This window comes from Buteo buteo, chromosome 8 (genome assembly GCF_964188355.1).
Source record: "Buteo buteo chromosome 8, bButBut1.hap1.1, whole genome shotgun sequence".
Lineage (NCBI taxonomy): Eukaryota > Metazoa > Chordata > Aves > Accipitriformes > Accipitridae > Buteo > Buteo buteo.
Window position 1 is genome coordinate 3,162,111 of NC_134178.1, and position 19,906 is coordinate 3,182,016.

Genomic DNA, 19,906 nt, shown 5'->3' on the forward strand with positions numbered 1-19,906 from the left:
TGGTATTAGTCTGTTTTTCATAAGGAGTCATCATCTTTCTTCTCATTGCAGTCATACCACCAGAGGTGGTGTGTTGTTATACAGCCCTTGCATCTGTGTTTCCATAGGGGTGTGCAGGGCTCTCAAATTGAAATGGTGGTGGCACTCACCTGAGTGAATGCTCCCAAAAAGTGATCTCCACACAGTTGTGACTGTATGTGTTTAAGAGCTAATACGCTTTAGAAGAACTCCCCTGTTCTGTGATGTGCAGCCAGTGTTCCACTACTGTGTTGTTAAGGGTTCGTGTTTTGAAAGATTTTTAAAAGGCTAATGGCAATATTGCTCAGGTGAGCAGAGCACTCGTGAGCAATGCATTCAGAGTAACACAAGTCTCAGTTTTGGCATAGTACTCTGAAACTGAGAAACTCTTATTCTTCCATCATTAGCTGGAAGTCAGAAAGGTTACTAGCATACTTGCCATGCACCCAGAGTTCTTTTATTCAGAATACCCAGTTTTGTGATGATGCGGAGAGAGCCAGTATTTATGCACTGAGACAAGTTGTCCTCTGTGCGTGTGTGCGTATGCATCTTGGCCTTGCCAGCACCAAACTTTGTCCCTGGGAACAGATACACTTAAGCCATATCATTTCCTCCTGCACCTGCTGCTAATTGTAGCTTCAATGGGTTGCACTGCTGCCAAGTTAGCAAGTCTTCACAAATCAATTTGAAAGCAGCCTTACTCCACTTAGGAACTTAGCAGCTAATCACTGCTGCTCATTTCTGCTCTGTGAAGGGCCACTTGAAGGGCAGATTACTCTGCAGCAAAGCATTCATTCACTGCAGTTATGACCAGACGCTTGTGTAATTGAGCTGAGCTCTGTGGAATAACGCAGATGAATCACTGCAGCATACTATTTTTACACTATGTTTAGCTTGCGTTTGCAACAAGAACTTGTTTGAAGCCTGAGAGTGTATTTTAAATTAAAAAAAAGGGGGCCACCAGTAGTATGTGCTAAAAGCAATGCATTGCCATCTCTTGTGTTACAGCTATGATGTGCTGCTTGTGTGAGGTGCTGCTTTGGCTCAACAGTTCAGATCTACATTTGCATGCTAATTTGTAATGCTTTTCTTTCTTCATAGTGGTGCTCTTGTACCAAGTTACATTACTGTTTTCTGCTTCCACATAGCTGTTGATGCCATAGTTGTTTCTGGATTTGCCTTCTTCCTATTTATAGCAGAGGGCCCTCTCCTCTCCTACTCAGGCTTTGTAGCCTTAAAACTGCAGTGTTATGAGAACTAGCAAGCTTAACTGCCCGTTGTAGTGCTCTGAGGGAGCTGTTGCCGATGCTATTAATTTAAGGGAAAAAAACCCCAAACAGCCACCCAACCTCAAAACCCAATAACTTTGAGTTTACCTAACTGTGCATGTATTTTGTTTATTTGTAAATTTTATTCCAATTTATGGTGACTTTGTTCTTATTAAACTTAATGTAGTGGTATATTATGCTGACTCTATGTATACTGTGCTGAACTTAATGCACTGTCCAGTGAAAATATGCTTTTTAATTTAAGGGCCCTCTAGGAATTCTTGTAGTAAGAGTAATGTTCTAGCATAGTTATGGCATAACATAATAACAATTTTATATAACAGTGGTGCAGATCGTTTGTGAAGTATTACAGGGCAGAGCATACATATTACAGGGTAGAGCGTGGAATTTCAGCAGGTACCATAGTGGTGTTGCACAGGATATTGTAATTATTTGGAAAAAGAAGGCAGTTATTCTTAGAAACTGACAAGCTGTGCATGTTGTGGAAAATCATTATTGTTCTTGAAGAAAGCAGAAGTGATACTTAACTTTCAGTAAAGTTGTACTGAACTTGAGACAGCTTTAACTACCTTTGTTAGAGATACATAAACAAACTTGACTACTTTCTAGTAAAACCCAAGTCACTCAAAATGAAAAATACAATATTGTCATAGAAATGATTGTGTTCTAAGCATGTAGTAAAGTAAACAGCTGGCAGATGGTTGGGAAATAAGCTCTCTTGGGTGCCTCTCTGAAGTGCTGGTACACTAAAGTATGCAGTATGAAAGGAGGAACTGTGTGCGGTTACGGGGCTACAGTCTCATTGGGATCACAGACATATGGTGGGATAGGATGTGGTTAAGAAGGACAGGCTGGAATGGCAAGGAGAGGGAGTGCCTTTTACATGTCAAAGCAATGGGCATGCATGGAGTCCTGCCTAAGGATGGGCAAAGAGCTGGTCACGAGCTTATGGGTCAGGATTAGAGGGCAGACAAATGAAGGTGACATCATGGTGGAAAAAGAAAGCCAAAGCCCACCTACCTGGAGTTGAATCTGGTGAGGGAGGCAAAGAGCAGTAGGAAAGGCTTCTATAGGTACAGGAAGACTAGAGGAAAATGTCATGCTTCACCAACCTGGTAGCCTTCTGCGAAGAGATGACTGACTGACTTGGTGGACAAGGGGAGAGCAGTGGCTGTTGTTAATCTTGACTTTAGTAAGGCTTTCGACAATGTCTCCCATAGTATCCTCAAAGACAAACTAATGAAGTATGGGCTAGGTAAGTGGACAGCGAGGTGGACAGAAAACCAGCTGCACTGCTGGACTTCAAGGGTTGTGATCAGCAGCACAAAGTCCAGTTGGAGCCCAGTCCCTAGTGGTGTACCCCAGGGGTTGATACTGGGTCCAATCCTGCTTAGTGTCGGTGTTAATGACTTGGATGATGGTGCAGAGAGTACCCTCAGCCAATCTGCAGACAATACAAGACAGGGAAGAGTGGCTGATGTACCAGATGGGTGTGCTGCTGTTCTGAGGGACCTCGATAGGCTGGTGATGTCTCATGACCTACAGGAATCTCATCAAGTTCCACAAAGGGAAATAAGTCCTGCGCCAGGGGAGGAGTAACCCCGTGGACTGTGGGACTGGCTGTAAAGCAGCTTCACAGAAAAAAAGACCTGGTCATCCTGATAGACACTAAGTTGACCATGAGCCAACAATGTACCCTTGTGGCAAAGGCAGCCATGGGCACCCTGGGCTGCGAGGCAGAGCATTGCCTGCAGGTTCAAGGGAGGTGGTCCTTCCCCCTTACACAGCCCTGGTGAGACACATGTGGAGTGCTGCGTTCAGCTGAGCTGCCCAGTATGAGAAAGATGTGCACGTAGTGGAGCAAGTCCAGCACAGGACCACAAAGATAATTACAGGGCCTGGAGCATCTGTCATGTGAGGTGAGGCTGACGGACCTGGGACTGCTCAGCCTGCGGAAGAGAAGGTTCAGGGCAAGGGATTGGTGATGTAAATCTTATCATTGTATATAAACATCTGATGGATAGGAGTAAAGATGACTCTGGCAGACTATTCTCATTGGTGCCCAGTGGAGGACAAGAGCAATAGGTACCTTTTGAAACACAGGAAATTTATCAGAACATAAACCACTTTTTTACTGTAAGGGAGGTCAGGCACTGGCACAGGTTGCCCAGAGAGGCTGTGGAGTCTCCATCCTTGGAGATACTCAAAACCTAACCGGAGAGGGCTCTGAGCAACCTGCTCTGGTTGACCCAGCTCTGAGCAGGCGGCTGGACTAGACAATCTCTGGAGATACCTTTCCATCTCAGCCATTTTATGATTTTGTGGTGGTCTGCAACCACCAATTCTCATGAATGTGTCTGAAGCCTGTGAATTTGCAGACTGTTACTGAGTTTCCTGAGCTATTAAGATAGTATGTTTTTGTTTTGTAATGGTTAGTATACTTGTAAGTCAATTCTGTAGAAACTCTTCATGCTAGGAAAACGTAAAGAGATTAAATACAGGTACTGAAACATTCTTACTATCTTTAGATGGTTATAATGAGTTGCAGAATTGGTAATATATGATCAAGCCCATGATATTTAAGATGAATGTTTTGGCTGGCCTTTATTTCATTAGCTTTCTTATTGGACAGGATGAATATTCAGTGGGGAGATACTGAAAAAATAATATCTTTGTTTTATACAGAAAGTGGAAAAATTTTATGCTTTTGAGATCCCAGATGTTCCAGCAAAATCTGAATACTTAGAAGTTAAATATTCGGTGAGTATAATTAATCTGATGAAAGACCAGAACCTGCTTTCTTGCCTAATTAAGAATTCTGATTTTACTAAAAAAATTATAAAATTTGAAGTATTTGATCTTTGGCTGTACTTCTGTTGCAGTGTGTAGTTAGTTGCTCATTGTCTTGTAATTAAAAAAAGGAAAAAAAAAGAGGTTAATACCCAAGCCTGTGGCTTGTTTTGTTATTTATATGTTGGTTAGTCCTTAACAAAAATAGTTCATCACCAGGTAACCTATAACATTGATTTGTTAGCGTTAGCTCTATTTGTGTAAATATGAGGGGGAAAAATACTTCCTACAACTACTGCATTCCTCCCGCCTTGTCCCCCAATTATAATTTGATTACTGATTTACAACAATCTGTATTCCCAATTATCCTGCTTTATTTTTTTATTGCCTTGCTACTGAATCAACTAATGAGCCAAACAACCCTTTAGCTGTACTGGAACAAGGCCCAAAGTAGCCTAAGATGTTTTAAATTACTTACTACCCTTAAATATTTTGTTGAATCCATGTCCAGAATACAGCTGATATCTCTGCTTATATGGCTCTTGCAAATAGCAGCTAGGCGAGACAGACTTTTGTTGAAGAGCTGTAAAATTGAGCAGCAAAGATGAAAAAATTTCCCATCAGAACATCAGTAGCTTTTCTTCATTAGCAAAAATACTTGATTTGGTTTCAAATGTAAGAGACAGCAGTCTTGAACCTATTGAGTCAGTTGCTGTGATAATGCCTTTTTAACCCCATTTTTATGCTAGTTCTAGGTGCGAAAGCAGCATCCTATAGAGATTTGCTAGCTATCTCAAATTTTTCTTTACCTGTGTAGAAACACTTTATCCAATCTTTATGTGACAGACAAGACTAAAGGTGTAACTATCTAATTAAGTTTACAACATGAGCAGTTTCTGTATTAAAATAGTTATTGAACATTATTGTAGTCTTGGCTGGTGATAATGTTTCTGTCTTACATCCAGTATGGATGAAGAACTTTTGCCTCAGTGCACTTTTACATTACTGTCCTGGTTTTGTTGTGCACCTATTTAAGTTGAGTCAATAGTGTAATTTCTTCAATTACTGTAAGGTATTATGGGTTAAGGCTTTGCTTGTGGGAAATCACAGTGATTTCAGGTATTGCGTAGTTTTGTTAAGGTGCTGTCTGAATATAGTCTGTCAACCTTGAAGACTTCTATGGGGTGAAATAACTTACTGCTTTCTGTTACTTGTTAGGCTGAGTGCCCTCGGCTTCCCCAAGAACTGAAAGGACAAACATTTTCACATGTATTTGGAACTAACACCTCTAGCCTGGAACTTCTGTTGATGAGTAGGAAGATCAAAGGACCATGCTGGCTGGAAATAAAAAATCCACGTATGGCGTTTGCATGTGAAATACTTGGTTGCTGGAAAACACACGTCATTATAGATCAGGGGGAGGAGGGGAAATTTGAATTATACTGATGAATTATCATTTTGTAAATTAACCTTGCAATTTATCTGTGTAATTTTCATTACCTAGTACAAATTGTAACTTATTGTTCCTTTTTTGAGTGAGAGCTCTATCTGTATAAAGTTGCACACTGTATAGATGAGATTATAGCTTTGAATGGCAGTGAGAGGGAGCTCTACAGTGCCTAGCAGCTACTCTTTGGTGCATACCCTAAAGCCTCGAATACTGAGCTAAAGTTAGTTTCCTAGAAAATTATTCCTCTTTCTTCTTTTGATAACTTAAGATTCATGTTTTTTCTGCAAATGTATCTTTTTAAGAACAAACTGCTGCTAGATGGCTTTTATGTTTGTGTGTTAGTTTTTTTTCCTGGCACTTAGAACGCGGTGCGGAGCTTTTCTAGTTTGAAATCCTTTCTGCCTCATGAGTGGCATGCACCACTTACAGGTGGTTATGCTGCCTTATTTTGGCTTGGTTAGAGCCCTTTACTCAAGGTGTGCTACATATTCTGAAGAATGTAGGGAAGTTGATCATACTGGACAAAAGCTACATCTATTAGTGCAGTCTCCTTGGGGCACTTCAAATGCAGAATTGACAGTATGAACGCTGACACCAGGAGGGTTCTCCTCTTCAGCACCTCGCACACTGACAAAGCTGATACCAGTAAGGATTTTATGCTGGAATAGACAAAACAAATCCCTGACTGCCAAAAGATGGATTAGCTGTGATAGGTTTTCCACCAGACATTGGCAAGTATCAGCGTACTTTCTGGCACTGATTTTAAAGGCCTAAGAAGGATTTTGCATCTGCACTCTTTGCCCAAGAACTGACTTCTTATTTCTTTGGCATTTTCTTTCTTCACCTGAAAAGAGTCCAGAACTGTTTTGTTCCTCATACCCAGTGTGACAGATGTTATGACAATGATAACCAACAGTTCAGGCAGTATTCAATTTTACTTAATGCTGACATGCGCTATCTCCCCTTAGAATTACCTTGCCTGAGCTCAGATACTGATTCCACACCAGACTTGAATGGTAATCTAAGGGAGCTCTTTTTTCCCCACACTCACATCTCTGTTATGGCCTTCAGGTTCCAGAGGGAGTCTGTATCTTTATCAGAATTGCTCATTTCAAGACTGTGGCATGCCCACTCTGTTCAAAACTGTCTATTAGGCTGGCTAGTTATATTTATGCAAATTTCTGTCATTGTTGTACTGGATCTTGTGCCCCAAAACTGGGTTGTTGGGTTGGGTTTTTTGGGGTTTTGTGTGTGTATGTTTGTTTGTGGGTATGTCTCTATAATCAAGGTTCTTGCTTTCTTGTGTAGCTTCCTTTCCACACTTCCCATAGAGGGTCTTAGGGATAAGAAGTACACCTGGCAGGTTTAGAATAAGCAAGTCTCAAACCATTTGATCAGACTTCTACAACTGCTTCAAAAACTGTCATTGCTATTTGTAATGAAGCTGTCTTTGCAGTTTGAGTATCAGTGCTAGATAGCAGCAGAGCTTTTCTAGAGCAGTGGTCTCCAAATTTGTTAGATCGTGCCCTCCCATCAGTAAAAAATTGAGCATGTCCCCTGTATATATAGGTATTTATAAATTATATACATGTACTAATATATTATGTACATTATAAAACAAACTCAAAAATAGAAACTAAAAAAGGATGAGGTATGTGAAATAAACACTTATTAAAGTATTTATTTTATTTATTAATGGTACAAAAAATATTTTCTTCCCATACCCCGATGGATTGTCTTATGCACCCCCTGGGGTGCATGCACCCCACGTTGGAGACCACTGCTCTATAGAGTGCTAGTCAAAGCTCTGGGTGTTAAGATACTGGAAATCAAAGAAAAACAGGTGTTAAGTGATTGATTGCCTGTCTTCCTTTGGAGAGATCATCAGTGTTTTATAAATGAAGGTATTTTAGTCAGTTACCTGTTTGCATTTAGAGCAAGGATAATGAGAGGAGGTAAAATATGTGGGCTTCCAGAGAGGGGTCAAGTAATTTTGCAGGGAGTAAGACAACTAGGTCTACCAATAGCTGTCTTCAAAAGGTTAATCCATCAGAAATGTAACCTCTGCTTCTTACTGTGTGTAATGAGTAACCTCATCAGCATCTTTTGTGAATGATCACTTATTTTTTTTAAAGCAAGTAAAGAATTACAGACAAAAAAATTCTCAAATGATAATGGGTGGTGAACGTGGTTTTTTTCTCTATCTATCTAATTTTTAGCTCTTGTACACTTTATGTCTAAATAGCTTTCTGTGGTCTCTTTTACATTTTAGGCTAGCTTATACTACCAGGGTAGTATGTCTTATGACATCCCCCATCACCTTCTTTCCCTAATTGTGTTTCTGAAGGACTGTATCTAAATGAATTAGTTATCTGGTGCGTTTCAGTCAGTCATACATTCTTGTTCTCATTCGATCAAAATTCCTTTGATTAGCACCCTGGCTGCCTTTTCTGTAGCGTTTGAGAAAGCTCTGAGTATTCTTTCATTTCACTTGTATTAATTTAATTTTTATGAAGCCTTTGGACTGACTACAAGGTTAGATGCTAAGAGGTGGTATATTAATTTAGGTGGAGTTATGCTCACTTAGCTTATACCTTTCTCTCCTATGACTCTGTATAAAGCTGCCTGAAGTATTTTTTTGCATTACACATCTTCCTGACCTCAGTACAAATCTTCCCTCTCTTCTTTGGTGTTAAGGAGCCCCTGGTGTGACTAGGCTTCTCACTGGGAAGTCAGGGCTCAGGGAGTTACCAAAAATTGGGCAGGATTAGTCTGGATCTTGGACTATCCCACAAAGGCAAAACATTAAGAGGATGTGCTGCGTACTGCAGTGCCATTAGAGAAACCTTACCTGTGGTTCCCAGAAGAATGAAGGTGATTTTTGTTGTTTCCTCAGAGCTTTCAAATCAGTCAGTCAGCTGGTGTAAGGTGGAGGCTGTGGCCGTGAAGCCTGGCTTGGTGAATGTGGTTAAAGATCTTTCTCCTCCTCCTCCTCTCGTGGTCATGTCCCTCAGCATGAAGACCACTCAGAACCCAAAGACTCACCAGAATGAGGTAAGTAATGTGCTCTCATTTGAGTTTGGTTTGGTTTTGTTCTTTGGAATATACTAAAAATTTTCTAAGGCTTGGAAGAACTTCATCTGATAAAACATATCTAAATGTATTTAGTGTTAAATAAACTTTCTGTGCTGCGGGCTTTTCAAAGAAATTTTTATTGGGGTCTCACCAGCATGAGAACTGTGGGTTCAAGGGGCCTGTTTGGTGACAATATTTACTGTGGCAGTGGATTGTATGTATTTTTTCAAGCCTTCTATTTTGTCTGTTGTGCATAATAGTTATAAATTAGACTGTCCCAGAACAGCTGTTAATGGATTATTGTTATTTTTTTGGTAGAGCTAATCATAGGTTCTAGGTAAAATGACTGGGTTTTTCTGCTGATAAAACTCATTTTGAAATAGAATGAGAATTTGGTCTAAATCTTATAGCACCTACTATTCTGCTGTGAGATCTTTCCTTTTCTCAGAAAGGAGGAGAGATGTAGGTGGTCACTCTCAGTTGTGGACTGCAGACCACAATGTGTAGTTAGGCATGTTTTATCTGTTTTTTAACATAAGTCTCCCTAGCTTAGAAAGAGATTTAGTATTTGCTAATAGGATGGGATAGTTGTTTCTGGTTAAGTAAATGGAAGAAAAATTAGGCTGGCAAATTTTTCAAGCAGAATTAATCCTTTTGGTGAAATTAATTTTGGGGGAAGGAGTATGGAAAATTCCTGGTTTCTAGCCAAGGTAATGAGACATACGCAAGGTACCAACAGGACTCTGCTTGCCAAGATGTTTCTAAAGCCTGTCTGCTTTGTCTTCTGTTTGGTTTTCCTGACCAGTGTCTGGGGAGCCCAGACATCGTGCCAGCATAGCAAGCAGAAGCATAAGTAAAGCTAATAGTTTCTGAACACTAAAACCTCTTGGCTTCTTGGCAGTCTTGACTGCTTGCTCAAGGGCAGCTCTTCTGGAGGCAAGGCTTCTCTGCATGTCTTGCCCTGCTTATATCTCCCCTGCACTTCATAGGGAATCCTTTAAATTGTGGGGTCTGTTCAGATTCAGAACAAAATTTGATAAAAGCAGAGTTTTCCAAAATGAATTATTTTTCCTCTCAAATTTCTAAGATAATATTTTAGGAGTAAGTTCTGCTTTATTTTACTTGAGATCAATTGATAACTTTTCTTCTTTTTAACTATTTATAGTTGGAATTAATTTTAAAAAGATCTTTTGTAGAAGCAAGAGAAAAGAGATGAGGAAACTTTACTTAAAAAAAAAAGGGAGGGAAGAAATGGGTATCGATAGTAGTCATGTTTATGAAGTTGTGTGTTCTGTATCTCCTTGGTATAGATTGTGGCTGTTGCAGCTCTGATTCATCAGAAATTTCCTCTGGATAAGGCTCCACCTCAGCCTCCTTTTCAGACACACTTCTGTGGTATGTACTTGGAACAGTTTATGGGTAGAAAAAGAATTCCTTTGGAGTTTTTCTATTGTTGTTATGTTTTTGGTTGTGGTTTTGTTTGTTTTGGTGTGGGGTTTTGTTTGGTTTTTTTTTTTTTTGGTGTGTGTGGTTTTTTTCTTTTTTTTTTTTTTTTTTTTTTTAACTTCATTCTGTCACTCCACCAATAATGGCTTAGAATAAGTAAGTGACAAAGTTTCAACTCCCAGGCAGGCTTTTCTTCCTATTTTTAACTTCACTGGTTACTGACTTTTTATTGAAGACTACTGAAAAAAATATTATGATGTGAAGTAACTCTGCTCTGTACAGTTTCCTGTCATTTTTATTAGTTTTACTTCATCATGTGTTCTCATGCATTACTTTCTTCAGCCATTAATTTATACCATTTATTTACTGTCACATAGTTATTTTTCAGTTCAGTTCTTCTGAACAGAATTTAAAAAATAAACATGTCACATTTATAAACAAGTTTTCTTAGGAAAGAAAAAAATCTCTTGCAGCAGTGTCATTATAGTAAGATCAGCTAAACCTTGAGATTCAGACCCCAGTCAGAAGTGAAGAAGAGTGTTGAATGCTGTGAGAGGAAGTTCTTTGGAAGCTGTGGACCATAGTTTTAATCTCCAATGATAGCCTCAAATATGACTGATTAAAATTGTTTAATACTTTACTAATTATTCAATTATCTTAAAGACAAGTATTCACATAAGGCTAGCTTTTTAGAATTAGAGGTTAGTTTTCCTTAGCTCCCTTTGTTGTGGATGGATGCTTACAGAGAGGGTACAATTAAGAACTTGTATGTAAGAACAAATATAATTTCTTTTGCAGTTGTTTCCAAACCAAACGATTGCATTTTTCCATATGACTTCAAAGAAGCTATTAAAAAGAAGGTAATTTCATTTTGTTAGCTTTCTGATTGCAATACTTTAAAATATGAACTTCATGTTGCTTTGGGTAAGTTGCGTAAAAGAAATATTCAAAGGAATCACATGATTATTTCATTAGTTTTCTACTCTGCAAACCTAAATCCAGGTATTTATTCTGTGTTGCTTGTAAAAACAGAGGTGTGTGCTCTGTGTGATTCAGTACTGCTGCTTGTTGTGCTCATAAAATAGAGTGTTAGACGAGAGTTGGAAAGGTTTTGCAAAGAGGCTAAAATTGTGATTCGTTTTCATTATACCTAACTATGTACTCATAGTAAACTGGGAGAATTTGTTTCTTCTTTCCTTGGAGAGTAAAGTCTGTCAAAATTTAGAAGGCATCCTTTCTAAAGGGCACTGGGAGACCTGACAGAATAATAAAGTAACCTATTTTTGTTTTTCTCTGTTTCTGTCTGATCTTAAGCTTGTGAGTGAAGGATGCACATGGAGCATTTTCCTGGTGTGCTTGATTATTAGGAGGCTCTTAAAATATCACTAGACACCTGCATACAAAAGCAAAATGGAAAAAAGCCTCTGAGAAAAGCTTTCTATGTCTATGGGAGTGAGAACAAAAGGCCTTGAATTATAGAAGGAAAGGGAGAACTCTGTGGTGCTTTATTATTGTCTTGTAACTAGTAGGGGAGAGGAGATGTTGCCATTTTAAACTTATTGGGTCATTGAAATCAGGTGCTCTCTTGCTCCTTTTAGAATGCTAAAATAGAAATTGCTGCAACAGAGAGAACACTGCTGGGATTTTTTCTTGCAAAGATTCACAAAATTGACCCAGATGTTGTTGTGGTGAGTAGTTCTGAGACTTTGAGAGTTAAATTAAAGCATATTGTCAGTTGGTCAGCTTTGTTCTTTTTCTTTTGTCCCTAAGAGGTTTTTTAATGTTTATCTTAGACTGCCTTATGAATTGAATTTGCTTATGAGACAGCAGGTATACTTTTATACAAAGATGATACAAAATTTTCCCTGACAGCATTTTATACGTCCTATTATTTCCCATAACATCTGAAATAGGCAGTATTTCCACAGTACCTGAAACAAGTATTTTTTTCTTTGCTCACAAAGACAAAACACAACAAAAAACCCCTTGTGATTTTCTAGAAAAATGGGAACTCCTGGTATACTTAAGAGTCTGTTTCATTTCAGATGCTCATACAATTTGTGTCACCGTTTAGATTGTGTTTATGCTGTAAATCAAAATCATAACCTATACAAATCCATGGGATCTGAGCAAAGTTTTGTAATAAGCATTCTTATGTGTTCTACTGTATTGGCAGCTGAGGATTTATTATAATTACTAATTTTTTCTTTTTGTTATGTTTAATCAATATACAGTCCTGACTTTCATTTAATGAAATCTTGAAGACAATTTGAGTTGGTTATAAATCTGATGTTGGACATATACAACTTGTTATTCTTCTGTAGGTAAATACAAATAATTAAGTGGTGGGAATAGGTTGAAATGAGCGGTCAGATTCCTGATGTTTTCAGCTCACTGTGGCTGGTATTCGGTATTCGCCCTACGAGCTGAGCTTCCTGGTGGTTATAGGAAGGAATCAGGGGAGACACTCCAGCCAGCGTTTTTAAATTGAAGATGCCAGTAGTAGGGGTGTGCGAGCTCTCATCCTAAAACCAGCAGAGCCGTGTTAGCGCATTTCTAATTTGCCCCTGATTTAATTAGTGTTGTTGAAAACCAAGCTATATCAATATAGGTAAGGCCCCTCTACTATGGCTGTAACACTGCTGTTAAGAAGCTTCTTCTATAGCACAGTAGTGCACTACACAGATGTATCTGATACAGTGAACCTGCAGTTCCTGGTGACTGGCTGGTCCACATAGACTCGTGTTCATCAGGGTAGCATTTTGCTTTCAGCTGAGGTTACAGACCAGTGTCATCAATGTCTTTAGCATTGTTTAAACTTTGCAAGTGTTGCTGGAGTACTTTGTTATGTAAATATTGGTTCCAAGGTCTTCCTGTCCAGATTTAACAGCTATGCCTGTTGTAGTATCAAAGGAAAAAAAAATCCATTATTTTGATGTCAATACTGAGACTTTCATGGATGGAGAGAAAAGGAGTTACTCATAGCTAAGTTTATATGCTGTATAAAGAATGTTGGGTTTTTTCTAGAAAGCTTTAAATCCTAATCTTTGGTATCAAAGCATAAAACTGAATTGTGTGTGCTATGAGCCAGTTATAGAGCTGACTTTGGTATTCTGCTGAACAGCATTGTTAGTGTTAAGACTAATGAGTACTGTTGATGAACGTTCTCTTAGAAAGTGCTTTCTATGAGAGAGATAATGCCATCAATTAGCTGGAAAAAACCACAAAGGGCAAAGGAATACTGAGCCTGTGAAAGTAAGTCTTTCAATTTGCATTTGTTGTAACCTTTTTTTGTTATTTTTTCTGCTGCAAGGGTCATAATATTTATGGATTTGATCTGGAAGTGCTGCTTCAAAGAATTAATGTGTGCAAAGTCCCTCACTGGTCCAAGATAGGTCGACTGAGGAGGTCCAATATGCCAAAGCTTGGGGTAATAAGATTGCTCAAGTCTTTTAATCCCCTTTATGTTGCATGTGATTAAAAATGAATTAATTTTGCTGAGGAATTGTAAATGTGACACTGATGTATTTTGACTGTTGGTCATGCTGAATTTCATGTGTCCCAGATCAGAAATGATGAGTGTTTATATGACTTTTATTACAGTAATAAGCTAAACTAATTTTCAAGTTAGGCTAATTTAGTTTACATATCTCAACTAGATGATGGTAATGACAGATTAATTGCAATAGTCTTTACTGTAACAGTCTTTGTCTGCTATAACTGTAAAATGAGAAAATGTAATTTGGATTGATTGGTGAATCATCCCATAGAGAGCTGCTAAGTTAATAATTCTGTAGTTCTTAGTACGTATTTGTTCAGAGGACAACGTGTGAGGCTTGGAGTGTTGAAGTGCTGAATGTGGCTGCGTTCTTGCTTGTTCCTGTCCTTCCTAGAGGCCAAGATGAGTATTTGTGTGTGGTTTGTTCTGTGACTTCTTTGTCCTGCTGTTAGTACAAAAATATCCTTGGAGGAAAAGCAAAATCCACACCCATGTTCTTGATGGGACTATTCTATTTACTGAAGAAAAAAAAATGCATGACAGTTTAAGAATTAAGATCTAGCTATTAATGAGAGTTAAGTATCTACTTCTTAATATCTACATACACTGAAAGATACCACGGATTCCTTTAGGGCATAGTTATAAAGCTTGAGTATTAGTGGTATTTAGTAGACTATTTAGACTATTAGAGTATTTGGTGACCAAATGACTTGACTGAGTCCTAGACGCTTATATTTTGGATAGATGTTCTTTGTTAGTGTTTGTATGTTTCATTTTGTTTGGGTTTTTCTCTCCTTGTTTGATATGGTTAAGGGTCGAGGAGGGTTTGCTGAAAGGAATGCTGCCTGTGGTCGAATGATCTGTGATGTAGAAATTTCTGCTAAAGAATTAATTCGCTGCAAAAGTTACCATTTGCCTGAACTGGTCCGTCAGGTTTTGAAAACAGAGAGGATAACAATTCTACCAGAGGAAATTCGAAATATGTACAGGTATGTTGCTGATTCACGTTTTTAATCCTTCACTGGAAGGTAGAGGAGCTAGTTTCCCACTACACACTTTCACGATTGCTTATTTGATTTGTCATGGAGATGCTGACTTAGCATACTGGTATTTGAAAAGTAAAATATTATCTTAACAGTATTTTATAATGTTTCAAGCTACTCGTGGGTGGTGGCTTATTATGCGCGAAGCAGATTGATTTGTCAGAGCATTGGTTTAGATACACTAATAGGATATGCAAGCTTGAGGTTTGGAGGGTTTTTTCAATTAAAAGAGCTTGCTATGTAATTTAGCACTGGTGTGCTACAGATACCACATGTTCCATAGAGCATGTAGGTCTAAACTACTAGAGAGTACAAAATGAGGCTGATTTTACTTTACTAGGCCATCCCTCTTCTTTTCCCAGTGATTCTCCTCGCTTAATGTTCATGCTGGAAAACACCTGGACAGATGCCAGATTTATTCTCCAGATCATGTGTGAGCTGAATGTTCTGCCACTGGCCCTTCAAATAACAAACATCTCTGGGAATGTCATGGTACATTTTTACTACTTCCCCCTGCCTCCTATTGTCCCACAAAAACAGTTCCGTGTTTTCTGTGTTTGAATTGCTAGTTTTAATTTGTAAACACTAATTGAGAATATATGATGCTGTAAATTTTTTGCTGTGACAAGTGTGAGAGTTTGACGATCTGGTCAAGTAATAATCTAAAACTTCCATTAAAATATCACATTTGAGTTTTGTGCGTGGTGATGATACAGAATAATAGTAATGCTAGGTGAACTTAAAAATAGTTGAAGGATGTTACTTAGTCTCTTTTTGTGTTTCAGTGTTTTCTATGCTCTGCTTTGAATTCTTTTTTTGCCTCTATAGTCAAGGACAATGATGGGTGGACGATCTGAACGTAACGAGTTCTTGCTGCTTCATGCATTTCATGAAAAAGACTACATAGTGCCGGACAAACAAGTTTTTAGAAAGCCTCTGCAGAAGCTGGTGGGTCCAGTTTTTCCAAGAATTTTTATTAAAAAGAAAAAAAACCCCTCTCTCTTTTGTGTATTACTGTTCTGTGAGAGCACAGAAAACCCGAACATAGCCAGTTTTAGATAGAACTTAATGTTACAGCTTATGCTTAATTCAAAATATTTTTTTTGTTGGGTTGATAATGGAGAAATGTATGGTTTAAAGGGACAGTGTAACATCTTTTCCATTGTATGACAGATCTATGGAAACTCAGATGCTCTTTTAGCTTAAAATTGAAATCAGCTAAGTACTTGGCTGCGTAGGGAAATAGTAAAGAAGATAGTCTGTGTTGCTTAATAGATGCACATTTGCCATACAATTATTTTGCTAATGAACAGTATTTCAAGTATAATTTGTAAGGTGGGTGATTTGAGAATATGGGTAAAATATCCAAGGGTTTTAAAAAAAATATTCATTTGGATAATACCAGTGTAAATGTATTTTTAGAAACATCCATATGTTTGTTAGTAAACAAATTAAAATTTGAGAATGTATTTGTATTTCACTATATTTTGCTTTGGTTTTACTTTTAAATAAGTTCAACAGCAAATTCCAAAACAGTAAGTTCTGTTGATTGTATTGCGGCATCAAAGCAGGGCTGGAATTTTAAGTGATTCAGAATAGCATTGGACAACTGGGAGAAAAATTCTTACTACAACAAAACAAATAGCAAAATACTCTTTAGGTCAGTAATAATGTTTTTAGTTGGGCAGTAATATTTCTGGGTCATGAGTTGATTTTTTTTTTTTCCTAGTCTTGACTTTTACAGCCATCCAGAAAATGCTTACCAGTGCTGTGTTGAATGAGACAATTCCTTAAGGTCTTTGTAATCTCCTTAGCAGTTTGTTCCTATAGGAGTTGGTTTGAATGCTGTTTTGACATGTAGAGAGCTTTAATAAGGTTCATGATAAAACCGCCATGTTTTGCATGTATTTTAAAAGGAACTCTGTGCACTGGCTCCCAATTTCATATTTGATTTGCCAAAAATAACTCCTCCAACAGTACAGAAATCTTGGAGACTAGATAATGACTTTTTTAAATGCCAAATGTAGGTGGATGAAGATGAAGATTTTGAAGATCAGAATAAATCAAAGATAGGGAAAAAGAAAGCAGCATATGCTGGGGGCTTAGTCTTGGATCCCAAAGTCGGTAAGATGTTGCAATTTTCTTTCTTCTATGAAGTTAGAGACAGGTAGGTTATATTAATTCAGATAGATTGCAATGAGCACCATCTGTGTGTCTTGTGGGAGTTTGGTGTGGTGGCTTGGGGGAGGGGTTGTTGCATAGAAGAAAATTCCCAACATTGATTGTGGAATTACTTGTTATTGGGACGTTTTTTTCTTAACTTTTTGTGAGAATATTATGGTCTTGTGAGGAATTAGGACTGTATATCTGTGTATAATTTTCTAATGGACACGTAAGTTTTCTTTCAGTTTCTCCTCTATGTGGGGAAAACTGTACAAGTGTCCTATAGTAACACAGAAGCTATCTGTTCAACTCTGATGAGTTAATGGGGTTGGATCGTTCCACTTCTGACAGCTTTCTATAATGGGTAGTGGTGCATCTCAACAGCTACTTTAAGGCAAGTGTGGTACAATGTATTACTGTCACTTAAATCTTAATTGTGGGGTTGGATTAAGTCCTTAGGGAGACTGAGTAATTATGACTTTTGTTTTAAACTCTGTTTTAGGTTTTTATGACAAGTTTATTTTGCTTCTCGACTTCAACAGCTTGTACCCATCGATTATCCAGGAGTTTAACATCTGCTTTACCACAGTGCAGCGACTGTCATCAGAAGCACAGAAAAGGGCGGAGGTTTGTGTGCTTTAACTTGTGACTTAAGTTACACTGTCTTAACTTCAGTGTGTGTTCTGTAAATCAGCTTTTTAAGAAATTGTTCTTTTTCACTGTTTATTGGGTTTTTTTTTCCCCCCTCTCACACTTAAAAAAAAGTGATTCTTGTTTAGAGATGCATTACAGAAAGTTTTGGTTTGGGACTTTTTGAATATTTTATGTCTATCATCTTCCTTTCAGTAATACGCTTCTAGAATCTTGATAAGTTCTCTCCCATCTAAATAAAATCTTGGTATCCTCATGAAACAAGATTTTCAATGAGGGTCTGTTGGCCCTTTTCAGCCCCAGGTCCTCCTAGCAATTTCTGAGCCCCTTGACCAATTTCATCCTAACTTGGTAGAGGCTTTGTGAATTTAGGTTGCCACAGAATTAATGCAAACATACCTGAATGAGGGAGACACAAGTCTCATGCTTCTGCCTGGAGGAAAGAATGCAATATGAGCTCAATCCTTATTAGACATCAGGAAAACCACGTGTGTGCCTTGGGGGTCCGTGTCAGGGAGTGATACTGTGATTATGTCAGTTGCGGGACCAGCTTCACGGAAATTTCATGCTCTTTAACACAGCATTAAACTGTATTAAACACAACTGAAAAACTTCCTGAAGGTGTGGTTCCATGTACTGTTTTCTCAGCAGCTGTGTTGGCCATGGCTTATCCACGGCTGCTTATTCTCATTTCCTCAGCTGTGCTGGCACAATTGTTGGAGCTGTGCTGTAAACTGAAGTAGTGAGCTGGTCAGGTCTAAAGGTTAAGCCTGAGGATTTATTTTCAACTGTTATCAGCTCACAGGTTGAAATTAGTGTGTTGTGCATAAGTAGTTATGGGACATAGTTAGTCCTATAACAACTAAAATATCAGTGCCATAGCAGAAACAGGGAAAAAACTATGTGGAACTCTGTCAGTAAGTTCCTCCAAACTCTCTGTGGATTTACCCTGCTTTCTTAAATGTGCTTTAAACCAAAGCAGCTCATTTTGATTTCTAGCATGGTATGATATTTAATCAGGTTTTGGTGTAATTTCTTGTTATGGTTCTTCCCAGACTGCTTTACTAAACTTGCCATCCTCATAGTATCTCTATTGCCTTTTCTTTCTGTATTTCTGTCTCTTTCATTGTGCTTGAAATGTCTTTCCATTTTTGCTAGGCAACCATTTCTTTGGTTATGCTAATAAGAATGTGTGCTTTCTGTTTGGTTGTTGTTTTGCTATAACCAAGAGTTGTTTGGGGTGGAGTTTTCATTCTGTTGTTACTGTCTATTTCTCTTTGCTCACTTACCTTTTTCAAAGTCTCAGTTCCACAGAGCGTGTGCTCCATTTTATAGTTCTGAACACCAAATGTGATAATAAAAAAAGGATGGAATTTTTCAGCATGGGGAGAATTGCTTGTGTGTGTGCTTTTCTTTCTATTTTTATATCTATCTATATATACCTAAGAGTGAGAGTGTGTGTGTGTTTTGTTTATCTGGATTTATATACACGCACACATATATATATAAAACACACACACATTGAAAAAAAAAAAATCTTCGTGCTACTGGTCCATGTGTCCTACTGGTCCATGTGTCTCTTGGGTTTCTCCCAGACAGAGAAAGGCTTAGTCCCTGTCCCGCAGCGGGGACTAAGTAATATAGTTAAATACCACAAAAAGCCTCTCATGCTGCTTGTTCTGAACTGTGCTTTGGGCACTCTGCAGGAGTAGATACAAGCTGTGTGATTTTGGTTTTTTTTCCCCAAGCTTTTCACTTAACACATTAAACACTAATATTTAAGCAAAAAAAATGATAAGCAGTGGTGATCATTTGACAGGTTGAAGAAGAGGAGGAAATTCCAGAGCTTCCGGACCCATCTCTGGAAATGGGAATTTTGCCTAAAGAAATCAGGAAACTGGTGGAGAGAAGGCGTCAAGTTAAGCAGCTAATGAAACAGCCAGATTTAAATCCTGACCTTTATTTACAGGTGTGTTTTATAGAACTCCTTTGATTTTCCTTCCACTCCCCTTAAGTGCCCTGATCAGCCTTGCAGAATAGGGATGATTAGTAGTGAGCACTGATTGTAATGTGCTTTACTTTCAGCCCATCATTGCTGCAGACTATATAAAAAGCTGTGAATGTAATTGTGAACATTGAGTTTTGTTCTCTGTTGCCTATGGTTGTACCATTTTTGTTGGTTATGTTTCTTTTCAGTATGATATCAGACAGAAAGCTTTGAAACTCACCGCTAACAGTATGTATGGCTGCCTGGGATTTTCCTACAGCAGATTCTATGCCAAGCCTTTGGCTGCTTTGGTGACACATAAAGGGAGAGAGGTAAGTCATTAAACAGGTTACACACACATGTAAAAAGGGTGAATTTAAGCCACCTAGTTTTTCATTGAATAGGAGAATGGTCTTGTTTTCAAACCTGCTTTTGGTTTCAGAACTGTAGTTTTTATCTTGTACTGCAGATGTTGGAGGAAAAAAAATGAAACCG

At 38.2% G+C, this 19,906-nt stretch overlaps 1 protein-coding gene and 1 non-coding gene across 2 annotated transcripts in view; both read left to right on the forward strand.

The window, feature by feature from the left end:
* The window catches only part of POLA1 (DNA polymerase alpha 1, catalytic subunit), a 200,313-nt gene that overhangs the window by 16,575 nt on the left and 163,832 nt on the right, over nucleotides 1–19,906 (forward strand). The window contains exons 13-26 of the mRNA XM_075033499.1: nucleotides 3,993–4,067; nucleotides 5,316–5,454; nucleotides 8,444–8,601; nucleotides 9,933–10,017; nucleotides 10,867–10,928; nucleotides 11,667–11,756; nucleotides 13,382–13,498; nucleotides 14,381–14,556; nucleotides 14,973–15,102; nucleotides 15,439–15,558; nucleotides 16,638–16,734; nucleotides 17,276–17,400; nucleotides 19,244–19,393; nucleotides 19,621–19,743. Coding sequence (XP_074889600.1) covers nucleotides 3,993–4,067; nucleotides 5,316–5,454; nucleotides 8,444–8,601; nucleotides 9,933–10,017; nucleotides 10,867–10,928; nucleotides 11,667–11,756; nucleotides 13,382–13,498; nucleotides 14,381–14,556; nucleotides 14,973–15,102; nucleotides 15,439–15,558; nucleotides 16,638–16,734; nucleotides 17,276–17,400; nucleotides 19,244–19,393; nucleotides 19,621–19,743 — 1,647 coding nt within the window. The remainder of the gene's footprint in view (nucleotides 1–3,992; nucleotides 4,068–5,315; nucleotides 5,455–8,443; nucleotides 8,602–9,932; nucleotides 10,018–10,866; nucleotides 10,929–11,666; nucleotides 11,757–13,381; nucleotides 13,499–14,380; nucleotides 14,557–14,972; nucleotides 15,103–15,438; nucleotides 15,559–16,637; nucleotides 16,735–17,275; nucleotides 17,401–19,243; nucleotides 19,394–19,620; nucleotides 19,744–19,906) is intronic.
* On the forward strand, nucleotides 16,996–17,126 carry LOC142034102 (small Cajal body-specific RNA 24). Its single transcript, XR_012651445.1, has one exon.